The sequence below is a fragment of the Strix uralensis genome, chromosome 2 (genome assembly GCF_047716275.1).
Source record: "Strix uralensis isolate ZFMK-TIS-50842 chromosome 2, bStrUra1, whole genome shotgun sequence".
Classification (NCBI taxonomy): Eukaryota; Metazoa; Chordata; class Aves; order Strigiformes; family Strigidae; genus Strix; species Strix uralensis.
The window spans coordinates 28811920-28835715 of NC_133973.1; the positions used below are offsets into that span (position 1 = coordinate 28811920).

The window sequence follows — 23796 nt, forward strand, 5'->3', positions numbered from 1 at the left end:
GTTGATATTCTGACTTCATTATGCAGTTCCAGGAAATGGGAATGAACTGCTTACTTTTATATTAGAGAAAACCAATAGAGACAAATTGACTTTTGAGGCACTAAATGCTTTTACCACATCAGTCCTTTCTCTGAAATAGGTAATTTTTGGATGTGTTGCCTTTCACAAGAGAAAAAAGACAAATCTGTGAGAAAAGCCAATGCAGTTAGTTGGTTAGAGGTTCTTGGAATCAGGGTTTAAATACTCTCTCTTCAGCTACAGAGACGTTGATTAGTCAGTGTGTTTTATTCAAGATGTAATTAACTAAATACTTCTCTTTCCGTTGCTGACTTTAGTTTACATATTCTAACTGCTTTGCTGCCTACTGGTACATTTTAGAGAGACTACTATATTTTTAGGAACAGTTGCCAAAAGACAAGTTGTATGCATTTGCCGTGATTGCTGTATCTGGCCATCTACTTGTTTGTTAATCTCACCTAATGACTTTTTAATTTAAAGGCTAATTTCAGCATTTTTCTGGTGAGAATTGAAGGGAAGGGGTTGACTGTGCCTTTTGTTGCAATGATCTCTTGTTTTTAAATCAGTCAAGATACACTGATTCCATAATTATGTGGTCTGATTTCTTGCCCTATCTTTGTTAGAGTACTGTCTTTTAGCACCTACATTTTCTTTTTAGAGAAATCTCTTAATACCTACCTCACATTAGAAACAAACATATAAGTCCTCTGCAGAATGTGTTTGAAGCAGACATTTTTGTGAGGATGGGCTGTGTATTGTTTAATAGTGGATAAACTCTTGGATCCTACGGAGACATGGAGGGATCTGTTCTTCACAATGTTTTCTACCACTCATTAGAATCATGAGGAACATTGATTGATTCACTGGTGTCTTGAGATGTCAAGACCTTAAGGATAGAATTTTGAAATGATCTTGCGGGGTCTGACAGGCTCAAAAGAATCTTTCCTATGTTGTGCTTGTTGATACAGAAAGATAATTCCAGTATTTTTTATTTTCTTTTCATCTTTTTGTTCAATTTAGTGATGTTGAATTGGTTGTATGATCATTCAAAGGGTTAATGTGTTTGGCATTCAACAAAAAGATCACATACAACTTTTGGCCTGACGTCTGAGAAATATGTTTTTTGGATTTAGATTATAAAGGCCAAGGACTTAGAATGAATGCTGGCTCAATTCAGTACCCCTCTGCAATTTAAAGGACCACTGGGGCTATTAGCTGATTTTGAAGAAAGAATTTTGGCAGTGATTCAGCTTGGCTTTTTTTTTTTTAACTCCTGGTCTCGGTATCATGTTTTCTGCTGCTGTTCTGAAGGCAGTATGAGTGTACTCTTCAATTAGGGTGTCCATGTTCATTTACTGCCTTGGTATGTTATCAAATTTGTGCTGACTACTAAGCAACAACAAAGAAATGTGGTTTCCAAAAGTTTCTACCTCAGCAAAATTAAATATAATGAGGAAGTATGAGGCACTGTTACAGTATGAGTGCTTCTTTTCAGCAACGTTTCTAAGGTTTGTGGCTTTAAGATAAAGTTTACGGTTTTGGATAAATGTCACCCTTATGGTTTTTTTTTTTTCTCTGTATCGTGTGTGATTTATTGTTCTATAATAAATGACTGCCCACTAGAGCAGGGGGAAAGCGATGTAGATTTTTATGTTATAAAGATCACACAGATTCACACAGAGCAGCTGAGACAGGAAGGCACTTCAGGAGATCATCTGGTCTAATCCTCTGCTCAGAACAGGTTGCTCAGGGCTGTGTCCAATCAGGTTTCTAATATCTTCAGGGATGGAGAATCAGCAATGTTTCTGGGCAACTGGTTCCAGTGTTCAACCACCCTCACAGTAAAAAAGTTTTTTTTTCTTATGCACCACTGACAAGCTCCCTCTTCTTTACTTCCCCCATGAGGTATTTATACATATGGATGTGATTCCCCCCCAAGCCTTCCCTCCTCCAGGCTGAGCAGTCACAGTTCTCTCAGCCTCTCCCCATAGCTGAGAGCTATCTTCAAGTTGCAGCACATCTGTGGTACGGATACTGTATCCCTGTGATGTAGTTCATGAACTGCTTCTTGTAAAGGCCCATACCAATGTTGCACAACAATAAGTGAGAAGAGGTTATATATTATATTTCTGTTCAACTAAATACTACAAGCTGTGCCATCAAGGATTTCTGTTTAGTAAGGACAATGCTTTTTTTAAGGCTTTGTCATCAGCTTGTATCACTCTTTTTGCCTACAAGCTTTTAAGTTTTGAAAATTTTATTAAATACACTTTATATCAGATTTTTAAAATCACATAAAATCATTTAGGTTGGAAAAGACCTTTAAGATCATCCAGTCTAACTGTTAACCTAACACTGCCAGGTCCACCACTAAGCCATGTCCCAAAGTGCCACATCCACACGTCTTTTAAATACCTCCAGGGATGGTGACTCAACCACTTCCCTGGGCAGCCTGTTCCAGTCCTTGACAACCCTTTCAGTGAAGAAATTTTTCCTAATATCCAGTCTAAACCTCCTCTGGTGCAACTTGAGGCTATTTCCCCTCATCCTATCACTTCTTACTTAGGAAAAAAGATTTAATATTAAGAAAAAAATAGCCCCACCCGCCAGGCGTGCGCCTGGCCTCCCACTTACTCTACACCTGTCATCCTAGATTGCTGTTACTGAAAAACTGTTACTTTGAAGATTAAGGCCTTAATTTTTCAAGTTTGTCTTTATTGAGGTGCTTGTGGTTTTTAGAAGTTTCTACCTTGGGTGTAGGAGAAATTATAAAATTAAGAATTCACTGACTAAGTAATTTTCAGTTTGGGAAACATGTTTCTTAAAATTCATAGGCTCTTGAAATACTTTTTCTTTCTGTTTGTTGCTGCCAAAAAGAAATATTTTCAGTTTGAGGAGATTTTGTTAAGGTGGTGTTAAGCTTTGATAAGTATAATCATCCTATTCTATTATTTTTTTCACATATTTATTTAGTTATTTGATCTATGAGATCAATATATGATAAAGGTTCCCCAGTGTGTTTCTCTACAGTTAAAATAGCTTAATATTCTGTTAAGCTGTGGCTTTTAAACTTCACTGCTCTTTTCATAATAAGAAGCTCTACTGAATTTAGCTAGAATAACTTAAATAGAATTAAATATCTCTGTCATGTTATGCCTGACAGAACCCATTTTATAGCTAAAGTCCTCCAAAGTTCATGCCTTTCACTTACAGAAATATCTGTCTTGTGACTTTAAATAAAGTTAGATATCTTGATTTTTATTTTTTTATTTTGATTATCCTTTAATCTTGATTTTCTGTGATAAATTGCTAATCCATGATTAGAAAATGTACATATGGATTAAATATTGATTAAATATTCTTTAAAATATCTCAATAAGGTTGGCTTTGTAAATCTATATTTAAAAATATTGTTAATCTATCCTTACATCATTATCCCATCTCTTAAGTTTTGAGAGAACTGAGCTCCCAGCATCAGCCTACCTGAAAATCTGAATAAAACTCAGTGTTTATATGTTTATTTTTCAACTATAGTTTGCTTGAGTTTGGGGTGGGGCAGTAGTGAGTAACTTCTGTTTGAGATAAGTCTTGCAGATAAAGTTGTAACAAACAGACTTTGTTTAAGCAGTGTTCTGTTTTATAGTTGTATACTGTCTCTGCTCAGATATTAATAGCTTATCTATTTCACTGTTTCTGCTGCCAGTGTCATAGAAAAGAATAATTAACAGGAGGATTTTCTGACTGTGCTTCAGTATTTGTGTCATTGTTACACAAAACTGGATCTTGTTGGTTCTCTTGCATTGTGCATTTCCCCCCTATAACATCTGTTATGCCCCAGAAGGCAGTTTGAACTTCGTGTGACTTCTAGCTCATCTCATCAGGGAAAATGACATTTCAACAGATGTAGGAAATGAATTCATGATGACATAAAGACTGTTTTGTCTACCTAAAAATAAACCACTCTGTATTCTATAAGACAGAAATTCAACAAGGAATCCGTAATGATTCAAATAAAACCTTAAAACTTTATATCAGGACTGTGTTTCCTACTGACAAATCCCAATTAATGTTAATGTGATGAAATGGAAATTTCAGTTATACTGAACTATTTAATTAATTGTGAAACTTTATGTCAAACAATTAAAAATGTAACTAACATCTCTCAGTACTGCCATACCCTGCAGAAGTGATGCTTTCTGATTTAGCAGTAGCCTGCCCCTACAAAGTTGAAAAATAACCAGCCTCCATAGGGGTTACATTTTTGTCTATTGGCTTTGCAGATGCAGTTTGTCTTTTGGATATTTCTGCAAAACAAATTGCAGGCAAGCATTCAAAGTCATTGAATGGAAGACAGGCTATCATTAGGCGAGTTAATATAACTTTATTCATAAGAAAAAAGAAAAAAAAAGTTATAGTGCTTACAGGATATTAGAATACTGTCTGAATAGAAAACTTAATGTAGGTTATTAAACTGCTTAAAAAATTGAGAAAAAAAAATCTAAAAGTACATTTAAATGATAAAATGTTGAGTGAGTTACATTTGAATAGGCTATTTGGATTAAATTTTCACTGTAGGTTCCCACAGACATAGAAAAAAATATATTCTTTAGCATTATTTTTATTCCCAAAGGACTGCAAGCATTAGGTGTTTTAAAACACTACGAGTCTCAGAGACGTTACAAGCTCAACAAAACATCGTATCCTTTTCAGTGCATGCAAAAATGATAGGTTTTCTCCCCCGTAAACAGTTCACTTAGGTATAAAAGAGATGTGACAGTATGTGGTAAAATCCTATTTTTTTCTACCATTTTGTTGTGGGTTTGCTGTTTAATGATGATTTTAGTAATGATGTCATTAGCTTTAATGGTCATCTGTCTAACATCTGACTGCATGCCTTCTTCAAAGATCTACAGTGTTAGAATCTTCTTCATTGTCTATAAGAAAAAAATAATACCTTAGGTGACTTGAGATATCTGTGAACATTATTTCCAAACAGCTTAACAGACTTTAATTCAGCTCTATTTTGTACTGTTGTAATTGAGTTCTTTACGGCAAAGGTGTATGGTTTCTGATTGTTTGATTACTCACGGAAACAGCTTAAATCAGACTTTCTTTTACAGAACTGTAACTTTATGGATTGTGTAGTGGTTTTTTGTTTTTGACTTTGCTGAATTAATAGTTGAAATAAGGTAACTAACTGAGATTTTAAAAAATAACCTAAAAAGCATTTGCCCTAAAATAAAATGCCCTTGAACTGTCTGATACTTAACGAGTTTAGTGCACATTTAATAATTTCTTTTTCCTCATGTCAGTTTAGGATTCCAAATAGATGTAAAGTATAGTATTTAAAAGCAAAACAGAGCACCCTTTTTGGTGTTTCAGGTTATATTAAAACTGGAAAATATTAGAAATTTAAGAGAGAAACTATTTCTGCAAGGATTGTGTCAGTGTAATTTTCATTCAAAGTCCATTCACTTTTATCTGGGAATCAGTGAATTTAAGCAGAATATTCTTAGAAGCCTGCATAATAAAGGAAAAAAAAAAAAGAATAACTAGTTAAAGGGTTGTTCTGGGATTTAATTTGATACCAATTAAAAACTTATTTTCTTCATGCTCAAAAATAAAGAAGCCAAGTTTTCTAAGCGTACTAAGTTTTAAATACTAGTGTAATTGTTTACTGAAAGCAAAACCACATCACCCAGGTAAGTTTGCTTACTACTTGAAGTCAAAGCATACCGATAGACTAGGGTATAACTATGGTCAGAGAACTTATGCCAAACAGAATTTGGACCTTCACAAAGAATACAGTCCTCTCAGCTATATCTTGCAGTTGACTTGTTTTTCTTAGAAGCTACTGCCAAAGCCATCCAAATTAGCTTCTGTAGCTATCACTCCTCTCCTTAATTCAGTGTTGATCCCAAGCTATGCCTTGTTTTGTCGTCTTTTTTACTGCCTTCACATCACCCTCTGCCTTTCAGTGGGTTTGCAGTCCAACAGATTTAGAAAGGCCCCTCCATAGTAGAGTGCTGTCTCGTTGCTCAAAAGTAAATTCTAAAATGCATTAAGATCTATTGTAGCATAAAACTGTTCAACTATATTGTAACAAATTTACATTGTGGAAACTGGGACAGAATATGGTATGTTTTGGCTTTTGGTATCTGCCTGGTGTTATACTTTTCAACACAAACAAAACCAAGCTTTTCAGGTTTTTGGAGTGTTCAGGTGTGTTCTTAAGAAATTGAATTATCAAGAAGTTGATGGATGGAGTTCCTAGTTGGAGCAGAGCTTTACCCAATATTTTTCATATTTTATTCAAATATTGTCTCCTTTTCCTTTTTAGTATCTTTTATATCTTACGTCTATGTTTAAAATATACATTTGTATAGTATACACACTTAATGTGTTTTAATATATTGCTAAGTGACAATAGAAGAACATATGCGAGTGACTTAGTGTTACACTTTTTCTAAGCTCTCACTGATGACTCCTCAATTTTGTTGCATTAGGTAATAATCTGTGTAGACAGAGCTATGACAGGTTTGTGATGCTAGTTCTGAAATGTGGAGGATACTACTGCAAATGGGACTGAAATCAATTATCTACTAAATGTTTGATCTTATGAGTGGAGTCATCTGTCTCCATATTTAACAGAACAAATGGACCTCCTATTACTATTCTTACTTATCTTTCTAAGTGATTTTTAAACCCATTAAGGAATAATTCAACAGAATCCTCTCAGTGTAGTACAGCTGATAATTCTTTTATAATGACTATGATCAAGAGGGAAGGGATTGGTTATATCACCTAGTGGGTTTTTTTGGCTATAAAATTGCACATGTACTCAAGGCTGAGTGAAGCCCTGACTGACTTCACTGTTTCCCAGAACAGCTTTACTACAGTAGCATTACACTCCACAGTGTTCTACCTGAAGAGATCTTCTAGATCTTGTCTTTTTAAATTTTTTAAAAATTAATTTATAACTAGTTAGGCAATATCCTTGGAAACATGGGAAGATGCAATTTTTTGTCAGATCTATCAAGAAGCTGCTGTTCATTTCTGGGCTTGATTTAACGTAGCTAGACACAGACTCTACTGACTTGAATTTTTGGAACACCTTCACTGATCTGATAAAATAAGCATTCACTGTGTATTCAAATCACTTCAGACCAGTCTGGTACAAACAACTCTCTTTTATATTAATCCATTAGATGTTAGTTTACAGCAATAACTTGAATTGTGTGTACATTGCATGCCATCCTCATCAGAGCTTATAATAACCTAATGCATGCATGTAGCTCTTCTTGAAATAAATTTGAAAGTAACGTAAAACTTTCTGGATGTGTTGTCTCTTTGCAATATTTTACTTTCAGTAAGTGATGAGTGAGCCTTCTCCTAGCTTAGTACTGGACTATTTGCCTGACTACCTAATAAGCACAGATGCTAGATTAATCACTTGGACAATATTTTTTATTCCTGTTTGTGTAAAGCAGTATTTTTCTATTTACATGAAGCAGAGCTAGGAAAAGGATGAGGCTAGATAGATTGGACAGATGGTCTTATATTTTCCTATTTTGTAAATATTAAAGTACCATATGTAGAAAATGTGATTTCCTTTTGGTTTCAGAGATGTAGTTAGCATGTCTCCACAGAGTTTGTAATTACACTTATCCTAAGAATTTTAAATGGAGTTCATCCCTTTGCCAAAACTGTGTTACAGTCTCAAATATCTATTTCATTGATGAAGGAAAAATATTCTCTAACTTTGCTTTTCACCTCTCATCATGCAGTTCCTTACATTCTACCTGACATTTATTACTTAATCTATTGCATTTACATAGTTCAACATCAGTTATTACAGTTATTGGAACTAAGCAATGAAATTATCCTTGAAGCAGTACTGCTGAAATACTAACATATATATTTCTGAAGTAACTCTACAAGACTACAAACTCTATAAAAAAAGTACCATACAAGTGGTGGCATAGGACCTAAAAAATGAGTCTGTGATTAGGAATAAATGCCCTAAATGACTCTAATCTCTTTAAATTCCCCAACCTCTGGATTTATTAGTATCTTGGTTTCCAACCAGTCATTATATATCTTGATGTTAAAGGGAAGCTTACCCTGACAGGTAAATAAAGAAGTGAGGCTTTGAGTAGCCTCCTGGATGATTTATTACTCCTTGATGCTTATTACCACAAAAATAAAACTTTGTCTGAAACTAATTTCCTTTCCTACACTAAAGTTTGTCCTTTGCTTCTGCTACCGTGGACATAAAGACCATAGAATGAGGACATTACTCTCTTTCTCTGTCAGTGCTTACACACGTGTCCTGAAGGAACCTTCACTATCTTTCTTGTTTTTGCAATGACGATGGTACTAATACCTGCTCTGGTACTAGATTCAACATTTTTGCAGTCGACTTTTCCTTTCTTCCTGACCTCTAGGCAGTCATGCCCTCTTCCTGACGGCCTTTGTGGACTGATAGGTTTTGATGTTAGCAAACTGAGTACACACAGATATTTACTTTTGCCTGAAGTAGTGAAACAAAGAGGTTAACTCAATAGTCAGAATTCAGTATAACTGTTAAGCAGGTATTCTTTATTGGCAGCACTGGGGATCACTCCACCACACGTGCCGCATCTACTAACAAAACGCTCTGACTAATATACGCAAAAAGCTTACATATTAATCAGATTTCCTAGAAAAGGCAGTCTTATGCTAATGGGTTCTCAGAATTCATTTACATAGTCTGAGCATGTATAGTAAAAATAGAGTGAGGGTCTTCTCCCTCCCTTGGTGGTCCACATAGTCTTCCTAACACTGTCTGCTAGTTGAACTTTAGGTTTCCCGTGTCCATATACAGTTATGGAGTTAGCTCATCCGTCCTTCGGCTCCTGTTTGTTTCAAGAGGGTTAGTTTAAACCAGCTTCCAGTCATTTATCTTGACACTGGCATCTTCTCAGGCAGTTGTCTTGCATTTTTAGGTCCCTGTTATCAGGGATGTACTCAGGGAGTTTACTAGACTGTCCAAGGCCTGTTTTGTCCTCACTAGGCAAGGAGTTACAGGTTTCAAGATGTTTTACAAGTGGGTAAGACTACAGAGGGTAGCTGGGAAAAGAGTATAAATGAAATTATATACATTGCAGTAAAATACGGGAAAAATAAAAGCTAGTAAAATATAAATGATTGTTAACATTGAAACTAAACATTCTACTTTACTGGTTTCTATACATTAACAAGGTCAGGAAGTCTTGTTATTTCAAGTATACTTGCAGCAACTTCCCTTCAGTAGAATGTGTTCTTGGGGTCTTTTTATGTTTTTTCTTCTTAGCTATCTTCTTAAGGTGGGCAGGTTATAGTATATTAATAATAATTTTAAAAAAAAAAATACATTCAATCGTGATGATCTCCTCAGGAAAAGTATACACAATTCAGGACATCTCATGAAACATGTTATTTACTGTACAGATGTTTGATTTTTCTTTTTTTTTTTGGTAGAAAATAGCCAATTCTGTTAAATTTAGTTTGGCGGACTGATACTGAAGTAATCTTCAGTTTTCTTTGCCTTTTTTTGGTTTTCCTTTCAATACAACTATTGAACAAAAAAAATAAATGTGGTCTAATTCTTGCTTATCCAGGGTGATTACATGAAATTATATCACTAAATAGCAAATCTATTTGATGACAAACCTATTTCATGTAATAATTGTCACATTAATATGTATGGAATACTACTTAGGCAGTTATTTTTTCTATGCCGATCTTTAATTTCTGCTCTCAGCAGAACCAAATAATTGTGGCTTTTATCAGGTTTTAAAGTTCTAACATATTCATGGGTAAAATCTGTCACACTGAAAAGTTAGTTTGGAGTGTAATACTCCCTGCCTCTCAAGATATTTGTCCTGTTGGATTTTCGTACCAATTATACAAGAGGAATCTAGTGAGCTTGGGACATTCACTATACACTGTATTTTGTGTTGCAGTTTTCAAAAAGGTGAAATATTTCCACATACATGAAATAGACCATAATTGTTATATTTCAAGACTGAAACCCACAATTCTTGAAACAGTATTTTTTTAAAACTTCAGATACACCCCAGTTCTCTACTATGTATAATACTGAATGAAAATTTAGGTTATTCTCTAAAAAATGAATCCTTTTTTTGTCTGACTTCTGTCTTGATTAGCGCTTGAAATTAACGTGACTGACTTTATCCTTGTTATTGGTTCATGAACATTTATTGTCCAATTTTGTAAGATAATAGATGTTAAAAAGCTACAGCTATTTAGGATTATGATAATACTGGAATTGTGATTATTGAATGGTACATATTTTGCCTAAATAAGCCCTTCACCAATACTACTGGCTGTGTTGGGTAGGTTACTCATAGGGTCATGGGACCACAGGATTGTTCAAGTGGAAGGGACTGAAGAAGGTCTCTATTCCAGGCTCCTGCTCAAAGCAGGGTCAGTTAGAAACACAGACCAGATGGTTCAAGGCTCCAATGAGCTCTTGAAAACTGAAAGAACTGAGATTGCATAATTTTTCCGGGCAATCTGCTCTGTTGTCTGACTGTCCACATCATGAAAAAGTTTTTCCTTATGCTCAGACTGAACCTCTCTTGTTTCAATTTGTCTTTCATCTATCTGCCATACACCACTGTGAAGAGCCTAACACCATCTTGATGAATTCCCAAAAGATATGGGTGGATAGCTGTTAGGTTCCCCTTATCGTAGATGAAAATATTTGATATGGTTACGATTTAGCAGCAATTTAAGATTTATTAATGGTGTGAGGTGGATCAAAAGGTTGAATTTTAGCAGCACTTAATGATTGATCAATTTAAAGAAAAACAGGGTGATTTGGTAGAATATAATTAAAATAGCAACTTAACTACAGATTTGAGAGTGACAAGATTCACACTAACTTACTACAAGGTATTCTAAATCAAAATATATATCTGTAAGTATATATGTATAAACACAAAATATACACACACACACAGAGACAACATGGAAATATTTGGATATCCAGTGAAGTATGTAGACATCCACACTCATGAAGGCAAATATGCATATTCAAGCACATAAATAGAGAGGTGGATGGAAGAGACTAGTCTATTGTTAAAATTTCCCTCTTCTTGAGTCTGGAGCACTCATAATGCATCGGCATTCCTCAACGGGCAATAATTGAGCCTTGAGAAGTCTGGCTTTTCATCGGCTTCATGGACAGATGATCGTCAAACCTCGAAGAATCTGTGCCTGAGAGGCTTCCCAACTCAGGGGAGATGCTGGTCACAGCCCACTACAATCCAGGAGACCTCAAAGGGTCTCACTTAGAATTGCTGTTTGTACGGTCCAAGATAACTGACTTTCGTTGGGTACTTTTCCATTTCAACCCAACTCAGATGATAGAATATTCTGGTACTTTCCACCAGTTGTGCCCAGAACTTGCTAGATCTTGAAGTTCTGGTACCACCCACTTTGGGCCATGACCTGAGTATAGATGTACTAGGCTCTCAGGAGGTGATTGATTGTCATTACCCTTCACAAGCTGTAGAGGAGAGGAGCCAGGTGTGCTAAGGGAGTGCCTTAACACTCTGGTCCACTACCTTTCCCAATTCATCTTGGGTTGGCATGTTGCCCATAGGGTGAAATTGCACCAAGCTCCGAGCAGGCCAAGAAAGTGGGGGAGTTGCACCACCGCACCTCTACAGCTTTCTCTTCTACAGATTGAACAAGCATAGCTCCCCTCAGCCTCTCCTCACTGTTTCTGTGACTCCCAACAGGTTATTCCCTCCCAGGTGCAGAACGCAGCCTTTATCCTTGTTGAGTGTTATGGTGTTCCTGTTGATACATTCTTCCAGTCTTGCTAGGTCAATGACCTCCTTCCCATCTTTGATAAAGGTGTTAAATAAGACAGATCCCAGGAGAGTACCTTGCTTGTTACTGGTTTCCAGGTAGAGTATGACCAGTTAGCCACTGCCTTCTAGGCCTGAATAGTTTCAGCTAGTTTTACCAGCCTAGTTGTCCACTCATCCAGACTATAACACCCTAACTTGATGTGGTGGGTTGGGCCAAGCCATCTGCTCACTCCCCCGACCCCCAGCAAGGCAGGGATAAAAATAGGAAGACTGGGAGCAAGAAAACTCATGGGTCAAGGTAAAGACAGGAAAATCACTGGCAAATTACTGTTGTGGGCAAAATAGACACTAGTTGGGGAATTTAACTTTCTTTATCAACCATTAACATAAATATTTAATTACTGATTTGAGTACTGGGAAACAAAGAAGACAAATACTTAAGCACTTAAGGAAAACACCTTTCTTCCCCTTTCCCAGGCTCCAGATACCTCTTCTTCCCCGTTCCTAGTCTTCACTCCCCTTGTTATCACCATCAATGCAGGTTACACTCAGTCCCTTCAGTGAGGTGATGGGTGATGCAGGAGGTTGGAGTGAGGACATAGTGGTTTATTTCTGCCATTCCTTCTTTCTCACTCTTTTCTTCCACTGTTCCTTCTGCCTAACTCATTTTGTCTGTTCTGTTGTGGGTTATCCACAGGCCACAGTCCTTTTGGGGATGTACTTGCTCTAGTATGGGCTTATGGATGGGCCACAGTCCGTTCAGAAATGTTACCAGCTGTGCCATGGAACACCTCCTATTGCTCTGGCCTTCTTGGTGTTCTAAGAGGTGCCAAAAACTCTTCCAGCTGCCTCACCTGTGTCCTGCAGTGGGCCCACTGTGGAGCCAGCTAGCACTGGCTGTGTCTGTCACAACGCAACCCTTGACCTCCCTCCCACAGAAGTCACCCCTGCAACTGCTTCCCACTATCAAAACCTTGCTATTTATACCAAATACACATGAATACAAGAATATTGTGGGAGGCAGTGTCAAAAGCCTTGGTAAAGTCAAGGTAATTCCCACTCACTTTTTTTCCCACATCCACAAAAAAGGCATCGTTTACCCTTGGTCAGTCTGTGCTGACTGTTCCAAATCACCTTATTCTCACTGAGTTTTTGGTTTTATGTTCATGTGTATTTCTATCCCTTTTTCTTTTTTTCTTTAATTTTATTCTCTGTTTTAGGATGTGAGCCTGTTATCCTTCGTGTAACATCTTTTCTTTATTTTGATTGTTTGCTCTACCTCTGTATATACTTCAGTTCAAAAGATAAAATGCTTGTCTGAAAATATAAAATTTAAACTGATAAATGCCAATATGTGTTCACAACCTAATTTATATTTTTCAGCTCTACTTCAAGTTACAATTTCACTTAGCAAAGTTGAGCTCAGTGTGGGTGAATCCAAGTTCTTCACATGCACAGGTATGTGTTTATTTTATTTGTAGTTATGTATTTTTCATTAGATTTTGAACCTTCTACATAATACAAAATGGAATTAATTTATTCACAATATTAACTTAAATTAACATATTTTTATATATTCACATTGACTTGTGAGAATTGTGATAAATAGTAAATCTTTACTGGCTTCACATTTCCAGTCTAGAAACTATTAATTCCAGATTCTGAATCATTTAGTTTGAATTGTCGTATCAGTACGGATTATTTATATCTGTTAGGATGCTTCTTTACTTAAAATATTTTCACTTGTCTAAAATAAGAAGTTAAATAAGCTACTAGGCTAAGCTTTAGTATCCTTTCCAACCTAATGAGACACCCAAAGAGTCTTTTCTGGTGAGGCAGATATCAGTCAGAAGGAAAAGAGTTTGCATTTGCAGGTGCCTGATGTGGATCCTTGATGTTGCTGAGTTGCCCTCTTCCATTGACAATGACACAAGTCCTGACTACAGTGGCAACACAGCTGACTGACAACTTGGCCTGTTGATCCAGTGACTGCTGAACAGCCTGTTTCTTTCCTTAAAGACTTTATGTGTTTCTGTGTTTATTTTTTTTCCCTCTTGAATCCTTGAGCTGCCTTAATAATCCTACATCTGCCTGCAGTTTTGCCTTACTTGTCTTTCTACAAACTTTCTCACAACTCTCACAATTTAGCAGTTCCCTGACGCTGCATAGACATTGTGCACTGGGTAGGCATATGTGTTGCATAACATTTACGTGAACTTCTAATGTTGGATTGTTTTTTGGTTTTGTTTGTAGCCATTGGTGAGCCTGACAACATAGATTGGTACAATCCACAAGGAGAGAAAATTGTTTCTAGTCAGAGAGTGGTTGTTCAGAAAGAAGCTGTTCGATCACGTCTAACCATTTATAATGCAGATGTAGAAGATGCTGGTATATATCGGTGTCAAGCAACAGATGCTAAAGGACAAACTCAAGAAGCTACTGTTGTTTTGGAAATTTATCGTAAGTAAAATATTATCAATTAACAGATGAAAGACTATGTTTTAAAAGCCACTGCTATTGAGAAGGTAAAGCTTATCAAAATATCTTCCCAGGCTCTGATCCTTATCTTCCAAATAATTGCATCTCCTGCGGTTTATTTAATAGATATTATGTCGAAGATTTAAATTAAATGGATGGCCACTTTGTAATATTGTAGATCACTTTTCCTTTGTATCTTAGAGCACCATCTTATGAGGGTGCACTGTATGCCCCTCAGAAAAGAGGAAATATGAGAAAAAATTATGTCAACCTAATTCGTGTTACAAATGTATCTACAATCTATTACAAATATGTGCATAAATGACAGTGCAGGAAGTGCAATATATGTCATTAAAAAAGTGGTGTTTAGACTAAATTAGTTATTTTTATGTTAGTCTTTTCCTATTCTTGGCCTTATAATGGAATTTTGCCATAATGTGTTGAAGCTTAATGTGATAAGCAGCCAAAAAGCATTTCAATTGCAAACAACTAATTGAGGAGTATATTTAAAAGTAAATACATTCTGTTGTGGTAAGAAATTCTCTGAGAGTTTCTTTGGGTTTTGGTTTTGTTTTGTTTTTTTTTTTAATTTAGTTAAATAACTTTACACTGTAGTATATTCTTTAGATCAGTAAAAAATGCCTAAAAGCAATACGTTAAACAAGTACACAGTGAAGACATAAGGCAAAGTCTTTGTTGGTGAAAGGGTAGGACATATGCCAGCAGCCTTTCAGCTGAGTTATTCTCTAACTTCACCGGAGAATAGTTTTTTAATATTCATTAAAAAAATGTTTGTTGATGGACTGAATGCTAAGGAATTACAATGAGACACAAAATACAGAGTCGAGTTATAAAATACTGCTTCTGAAAGGTACAGATAACAAAAGACATACAATTTTTAAAAAATCTATTGATAAAGCAACCATTAAAATGGTGATAGCAGTTACAAGCAATTACATGATGGCTTGAAAGCTGGCAGTTCAAAGGATTTCAAGTTTTGTGGAATTCATTTGTATGCTTAAAACCGCCAGTCACTCCATTAGCAGACTGCTGAGCAAGGTTGAAATCTTTTCAAGTGTTTGCAAGTGGTAATTCTGAGGTTAGATAAACCCGAAGACCTACTACACAAGAAATGTGAAGGTTTGTGGGAATTGACATATAAAAGTTTCATTATTTGTATTTGTGATGCACTGTAAGGAAAAAGCAGGATACACTGTACTCCTAGGCTCTGGTTCAGCACTCACTGACATCTGTGAGAGTTTTTCTTCTGATTTACATATGGTCAAATACTTCAAACACCTCATAAAAATATTTTGTAAAAGTATATAAGAGATGTATATAACAAAAGTGTGCTCCTTCTGTGTGGATTATTTGAGCCTGTGCTTGTATCAATACAAAAATGTGGAGGTGGATTTGCATCTCTGACTTATGTTCTCCAGAGTGTCCTCTGAAATGTAATTGGCAGTCTTTGATCATTGAGAACACAGGTCAGTTTGTTTCTTCTGTGTGCAAGAAATTCTTCCAGAATGTTTTGTCAGGCAATTGGTTCCTGCATTAGATCTTGTATGAGATCATGGATTAACGCCATCTTGGCCTTCTAATACAAAGTTCTAGTAATACCGAACTTACTCAACCCACTAAACAAATTAAACATCAAGTCTGGTTATTTGGGGTTAGAAAACTTAAAAGCCTCATCAGGCTTTTAATCATCTTGTTATTTCCTCAAAAAAATGCTACAAATTCTTGTGACTTAATAATACTAAGTTTATTCATAGTTTCCCACTGTTGTTTATGATTTTGTGTTTTACTCAGCTGATATTTTTCACAGTCAGTGAGGTTAAAGTTCCACCTTTTTAATAAGACTTTTCCAAATAATTTTGGTGGGTTTGATGGAAGTTTTGATGGAATAAAAACATGAGGTTTTGATTCACTAATAAAATCATGAACAATGAAACACACAAAAGTAAGTAGAGTATTAACCTGAATATATAAACCTCTAAAAAACTAGAGCTTCAAAGCTGGGGTCTGGAACAGTGAAAACAGTGAAAAATATATTTATAAAACATGCTTAGTTTATGTAAATAAAACAAAGATTTTCGTAATGCAAAATGATTCTAAAATCATTTCTACAGACAAAGTGAAAATCATGTGTCCAGGACCATTTGAGCCTTATCTGGGAAAATTATATTATGGAAATAATTCTATATTATCACAATGAGAAGGCATAATAGTCATCATTATCTGATTTGGTGTCACATATAATTTTAATGCTAAGTGAACTGGAAGACACTTACTATATTCTGTTTTCTTCCTTTTCAGAAAAGCTCACTTTCCAAGACATAGTATCTCCACAAGAGTTCAGGCAGGGAGAAGATGCAGAAGTTGTTTGCCGTGTTACTAGTTCACCTGCTCCCATTGTCAGCTGGTTGTATCGGAATGAGGAAATCACAACTATTGCTGACAGTTAGTATTTTGGTAACTCTTTAAATTATACATTCTAATTAATATTAAAATATTATTGTAAAAGGACTGTAAAAGAATCACATTGTAGCAGAGGATTTTGCTTAGCCCATAAGCTTAAGTAGAATTTATCCAGGTTCTGTGGTCTATAAAGAATCTATATGCAATGGTTTCCTTCATGTATCATTTTTTCCAATTGGGAATTTTGTCTAGATGTAACACAAGGGTCCTAATGCCCAAAAGATTACTGGAAGCTCCTTTACAGGCACTCTTCTTGGGCTGCCATTTATGTAGAAGTTGAACACATTTTTAAAATATACATAGATATATTTTCTGTGTGCAAGAAATTCTTCCAGAATGTTTTGTCAGGCAATTGGTTCCTGCATTAGATCTTGTATGAGATCATGGATTAACGCCATCTTGGACTTCTAATACAAAGTTCTAGTAATACTGAACTTACTCAACCCACTAAAAAAATTAAACATCAAGTCTGGTTATTTGGGGTTAGAAAACTTAAAAGCCTCATCAGGCTTTTAATCATCTTGTTATTTCCTCAAAAAAATGCTACACAAATTTGAGTCTTATCTGGGAAAATTATATTATGGAAATAATTCTATATTATCACAATGAGAAGGCATAATAGTCATCATTATCTGATTTGGTGTCACATATAATTTTAATGCTAAGTGAACTGTGCACACAAAGCTATGACACTGACCAAACACTGTGTCGACTTTGGTATACTGGCACAGTAGCTCAGAGAATTCCAGGTGGATAGGCTTTTTGCACTATTGTGAGAGTTTACTTGTATGAGTGTAAGTTACCATTTGAGTTAGAAGCAGTTGGGGATATAAGTGGTCTGCTTAGGCTAGATTGCCTAACAGCTAGACTGAAAGTTCTAAGCCTGTAGAGAGACAATTAATTAGGCATATAGAATTTGTTTGATTTACTCCCTCAAAAACTGTGAACCATTTTTTTCAGTTCTGTCTCAGTAGCTTCTTTGTCTTCTTTTGAAAACAGAACTTTACACATTTTCTGGAAATTGAACTAACATTGTTGATGAACCAGCTTATCCACCTTTTAATCAGTCTTTATCTCTGCATGTACTAAAACTCAAGGTTATAGTATGTGCACTTAAAATTCTTATTCTTTAGAAATTAAATGTTATGTTTATTTCAAAACTAAAATGAAGAGTTGTATTTGGTCTCTTATGAAATCACATAAACAAATGTGAGCAATTGCTGGGGGAAAAAAAGCTTGTTTGATATTTCTGGATTCAGAGACTACTCTCCATTATGAAAGAAAGTTTGGATTAAGCTTCTTAATATATCCCATCCCTTCTGTTATCTAGATGCAGAGACTAAGAAGAAATAACAAATTTCTACCCTTAGAAAAATCAGGTTGAAATTTTTCTATGTATAATTAAACAGTGAATGTAGGTGAGATGTAGAAGATTTTGAAAAGTAAAAACTCCTAAAACTGGGAAAGTTTGATTTGGCAATTTAGCAAAAAGTCTTCTTCAAGAATGCAGCTCAGAGCTTGAAAAAGTAAAACTGCCTCAAAGATCTCTTTCAAAATTTTATATTATTGCCATTTTATTTGTTTTTCCAATCAATCTGGCTGCTGTAGGATTAGCAAAGGAAATAAAGCAACATTTCCTTTCTTTTTCAGAATCGTACATTTTGAAAATTCTGATTTTTTACATTTCAATGCATAAACTTGTCTTTTTAACCATTTTCTTTCACAGTGCTTACAATGTGAAAAGGTATAATGATAGAAACCAGTTTTAATTTAAATAGCAGAATACTTTCCTTATGTTCTGATCTAGAGTAGTATCCAAATAAGATCCCAGTCATGCTTGGGAGGAAGCAATGTTTTAAATCATGTAAAAATAGGACATTGTGAACTTTGTGAGTTTTGGCTATGTCTGTATAGGTTTATAATACAGGTGGAAAAAGTCTTACAGTTAAAATTTTCATGCCATGTGAAATAAAAAGACTCAGTACTAGAAGTCCCATGCACAAAATCAGAAGTGAAGATTTAAAAACATTTCCTGTGTAGTAGTCCTATAGCTGAAACAGCTATAGGTGAAATAGCCTCTCACAATTCTGAATTAGTTTCTGTATGTTCCCAAAACCTTATCTGCTCCATTGCTAGATCATCCTAGGATTTATATTCTCTTTTGAATTCTGCAAACAAAGATGTAAGTAAGAAACAGTGGGAGTGTCTGTCCATCATTCTTTGGTAAAAGAAAAAACCAAACACAACAAACCTAGGTGAACAATGACCCCTAAAAGCCTTTCTGATCTTACATTGTTTAAGGTTTAAAAGGGCAATGTATAAAGCATCATTTTCTGGGAACGTTCTAAGGTTTTCTCTATTGTTATTAAGAGCTGAATTATCATAACTCATAATTCCATTGTATGGGATCAGGGACATTTTACTAGCTATAAAAGTGAATGCGATTGTTTTTATTGATCAGATCTTATCTGGAGTTGTAAGAGACTTGCTCTGTTTTTACACAATTCTGAGACTTCAAATGACATTAAATACAACTCATTCTACATTGCTTCAGGCAAATATAGAAGTTTTATGTACAGACATTTGTATATTAGTTTATAGTTGGAACTGACCTTAGAAGAAGGTTAACTGTCACTGTTAATACAAATATGCTACATATATATTAACCACTATTTGTATAAATATGCATGTTTTATTCTGTCACTGCTCAAATCATTAAGCTATGTCAGAATTCCACTATCAGATTAGCAGTTTTCTATAAACATAGCATAGACGTATGGTATGTAGCTATAATGCATGTAGAAAAGTATATCTTGTATACAACTGGATAGAAAATATTGGAGACTGGTGCATCCTTCACGTTTCCTGTATGCTTTGATATATTTTATTGGGTTATATTCTCAATTATGTAAGTGTAGTCTCCAAGAGCTAGGTTTCCCACTTCAAGTCAGTAGTTCGTACAGTTCTAAATACAATAGTGGAAAAAGTGGTGCCATTGCTTTACAAAGCCAATGTAGACCATTTAAATATATTTGTGTGGACAGATGTGCAAAGGTGAGTGTTAGCTTTAAGATGGTTAACATGCTGTGTTTACAGTTGGTCTACAAGAATAAACTACAGTCTCCTGCAGAGAACAACTGGTTTGGTTGTATGAGGGGCATATTTAATAGGAGGTTCAGTCTTCAACTTTTGCCGAAAGTTTTGATATTTTTTCTTCAACGGGTCTTTAGTCATGTCCTAGTCTTAGAATGAACAGCTGTGCCTAACCTTTTTCTTAGACATTGTGAGTCATAGCCTGGTACATACCCTAGAAAACAGTAAAATTTGCAAACCATAAGCTGAAAATTCCTCAAGCTCTGATTGTGAAGCACTGTAAAGACATAGGCAATCCCTCTTGCCATCCATACCACTTAACATCTGACTTGACTGAAGGCGAAGGTAGCATGACTGTTCTAAATTAGACATTTGAAGTTGAGTGAGTTGAGCCCAGAAAATAGATTGATGAGCTGGAGAAACATAGTACCCTGTCACTGTCTGCATCCACAAACTGTAACACGTTTAGTATAGGACACAGTTTTTATTAGGCTATACATGGGACAGGGAACTTCCTCTGTGTGTGCACTATCTCTATGTATCATGTTGTATTGCTAGTTTATTCTACTGCTCTGAACCTTCTTGAGTGTTCCATAGTACATGTGAGTCCATCAAGATCTAACCTCTGCCTGTCAAGATTTCAGTGCATTTGTTGACTCAGCTGGTCTATGCACAGTTGATTCCTACTGAATGAGAATAGTATCATTGTATACTTGGTGGCATTTTTGCAGCAACATGAACTGTTCTTTCACAATCCTACCAAAATATAAAACGTAGAGCGCAATGAAATCTGAAGTAACACACTCCCTTTTTTAAGCTTCCTTATAATATGATGTGTATTAATTTTGTTGGTATGTAGACAGTATTAGTGGTGGAAAAAAGACCCAGAATATTTTTCTTCTGTTATACCTAGTTTACTCATGAGAATATCTCATGCTGTATCCATTATATTATTCTTCAATGAAAGTTGAAAACATATCCAGCCAACACCTACAGTTTTGTTTCCTGTTACTAAATGAACCTAATTTTTTCAGCATTTTAAAGAAATAAAGGTGATCTCCAATCCTCTCATTCATCTCACATATTAAACATTTATGTTAACAAAAAAAAAAGGTTACCAATGAGGGGTTGGCAAAAGATTGCCAAGAGGCGCTAGATCTCACCTTTTCAAAACATTTTGAAGCACAGCTCTCTGGGAACTGTGTACGGACAGAACACAAAATTATTAGCTAATTTGTATGTGGTAGTGTGTGAAATGGCATTAATGTTCAAGCATGACTTTAATAAACTAGACATAATTAGCGTAAATGTGTTGAGGACATTAATGTCCTATAAACCTTTATCAGGTGAAGCATAATTAATTTTTCATTTCTCTCTTCATTTTCTGATAGAGTTCTTGGTAATGAAACAGAACTCACACGGCATGAAATGCTTTTTTATTTGTAAATATGTGTATACATATGTTCCATGAATAGACTCTTAGCTGTATAACTGCATAAAAGCTTTTTTACCAGGTGTTGTTTATCACTGGTTTGGAATATCAGTGTTGTGTTGTGGAAGATGGAAGCATGCTTTAAAAATCTGGCAAAATCAAAAAGGAAAGCAAAGTGAAAACTTGCACTTGTTTGCTAGTTAAAACTGAAAGTTAGTAAAATACATCATCCTCCAATATGGAAAGGATGAGACTGGTTCAGATAGAATGAGAAAGACAGCTGAATAACAAGTATGCAGATTCTTCAAAAACCACATACAGTGAACTGCAGGAAGTAATTCTCCTCAAAAGTGTTCACTAATATTGACTAGTTGTGGTGGGTTGACCTTGACCAGCTTCCAGGCACCCACTCAGCCACTCTCTCACTACCCTCCTCAACAGGTGTGGTGCGTTGACTCTGGCTGGACACCAGATGCTCACCAAAGCTACTCTGTCACTCCTCTCCTCAGCAGGACACAGGAGAGAACATAAAACAAAATGCTCCTGGGACAATATAAAGACAGGGAGAGAGATCATTCACCAGTTACCATCACAGGCAAAACAGGCTCGACTTGGGAAAAATTAATTTAATTTATTACCAATCAAATCAGGGTAGGATAATGAGAAATAAAACCAAATTTTAAAACACCTTCCCCCCACCCCTCCCTTCTAACCAGGCTCAACTTCACTCCTGATTTCTCTACCTCCTTCCCCACAGTGGTGCAGGGGAACAGGGAATTGGAGTTGTGGTGAGTTCATCACACGTTTCTGCTGCTCCTTCCTCCTCAGGGGGAGGACTCGTCACACTCTTCCCTGTCTCCAGCATGGGGTCCCTCCCGCAGGAGACAGCCCTGCATGAATTTCCCTGACATGAGTCCTTCCCAAAGGGCTACAGTTCTTCATGAACTGCTCCAGCTTGGGTCTCTCCCATAGGGTGCAGTCCTTCAGGAACAGACTGCTCCAGCATGGGCTCCTCTCCACAGTCCCACGGGTCCTGCCAGGAACCTGCTCCACTGCATGCTTCCCACGGGGTCACAGCCTCCTTTGGGCACATCTACTTGCTTCGGCATGGAGTCTTCCACAGGCTCTAGGTGGATATCTACTCCACTGTTAACCTCCATGGGCTGCTTCTGCTTCACCATGATCTTCACCATAGGCTGCAGGGGGATCTCTGTTCTGGTGCCTGGAGCATGTCCTCCCCTTCTACCTTCTCTCATCTTGGCGCTTGCAGGGCTGTTTCTCTCACACTTTTCTCATTCCTCTTTCTCACAGTTGCTGCACAGTGGTTTTTGCCCTTTACTCTACACTCTTTCCCCAAGGCACTACCATCGTGGCTGTGGGGCTCAGCTATCGTCTGCGGTGGGTCAGTTGGAGACAGCTGGAACCTGCTGCCAACATCTTGCCACCCAAACCCAGTACACTAGTTCAGACAGAAAGGAGAGAAAAATTAAATTCATATTCAGTTTACTGTTGCTGATTGTAATTTTGCTGCTACATGTGCAGGGAAGCATAAGCAGACTTGTTCAGAATCTGATTTTTTCAATGAACTTAAGCTACTCAAAAAGTGTATTGAATTTTGGTTTATGCTGGACTGTGAAGAAGGTGGAGTGGTTTGTTGGATTATGTCTTTTTACCCATTTCTATGATGTGTTAGACTATGGTGAGATACATCACTGACTGAGTAATAGTGAATGATCAAAGGAACACGAGGAGGGAAGGAGAGCAAGCAAGCTGAGAAATGATTAAGCATAGTGCCATAAAATGGGCACAAAGACAGTTGGTTAATCTAGATAGAGAGGGAAGGAGCATTTTCTTACTTACTTTATAATAAATTGCTCAATTTATCTTTTTTCTATCCCTTTAATCTCTTTGATATTCTGTGTAGGTGTTCATGAATATTCTACTCATTTTGTAATAATTTATAAATTTAATTTACATTTGATGACTCCTCACAGTAAGTAGGAAGTTATGGATGGAAAATCCAGTTGAATTTTAGAAAATGACAATCTATTTTGGAGTGGAAAAAAAACAAATTTCTTGGTTGACATTTTAATTTAAATTGACAGATGTTTTGTCAATGAGCATTGATTGTACAGCGAAAGTACATAAATGTTCCTCATTTAAGTTATGTCTTGATTTACTAACATCACTGAATCTCTTACTTGCCTTTCTAGATCGATTTGCAGTATTAGCAAACAATAATCTCCAAATTCTTAATATCAATAAAAGTGATGAAGGAGTATACAGATGTGAAGGAAGAGTGGAAGCCAGAGGAGAAATTGACTTTCGAGACATAATTGTTATTGTGAATGGTAAGGAGTAAAAGTTGTTGAGCTGACTTCTTGCTTTACTTGATTTTCACAGCCTATTTTAAAATAGATCGGCTTC

The 23796-nt window shown here is 36.1% G+C and overlaps 1 protein-coding gene across 2 annotated transcripts in view; it reads left to right on the forward strand.

Annotated features, from left to right (window-relative positions):
• Window positions 1-23796, forward strand: part of NCAM2 (neural cell adhesion molecule 2) — a 322723-nt gene that overhangs the window by 156450 nt on the left and 142477 nt on the right. For both annotated transcript variants that reach the window (XM_074858117.1, XM_074858118.1), the window contains exons 2-5: window positions 13269-13343; window positions 14139-14345; window positions 16683-16826; window positions 23583-23720. In XM_074858117.1, coding sequence (XP_074714218.1) covers window positions 13269-13343; window positions 14139-14345; window positions 16683-16826; window positions 23583-23720 — 564 coding nt within the window. The remainder of the gene's footprint in view (window positions 1-13268; window positions 13344-14138; window positions 14346-16682; window positions 16827-23582; window positions 23721-23796) is intronic.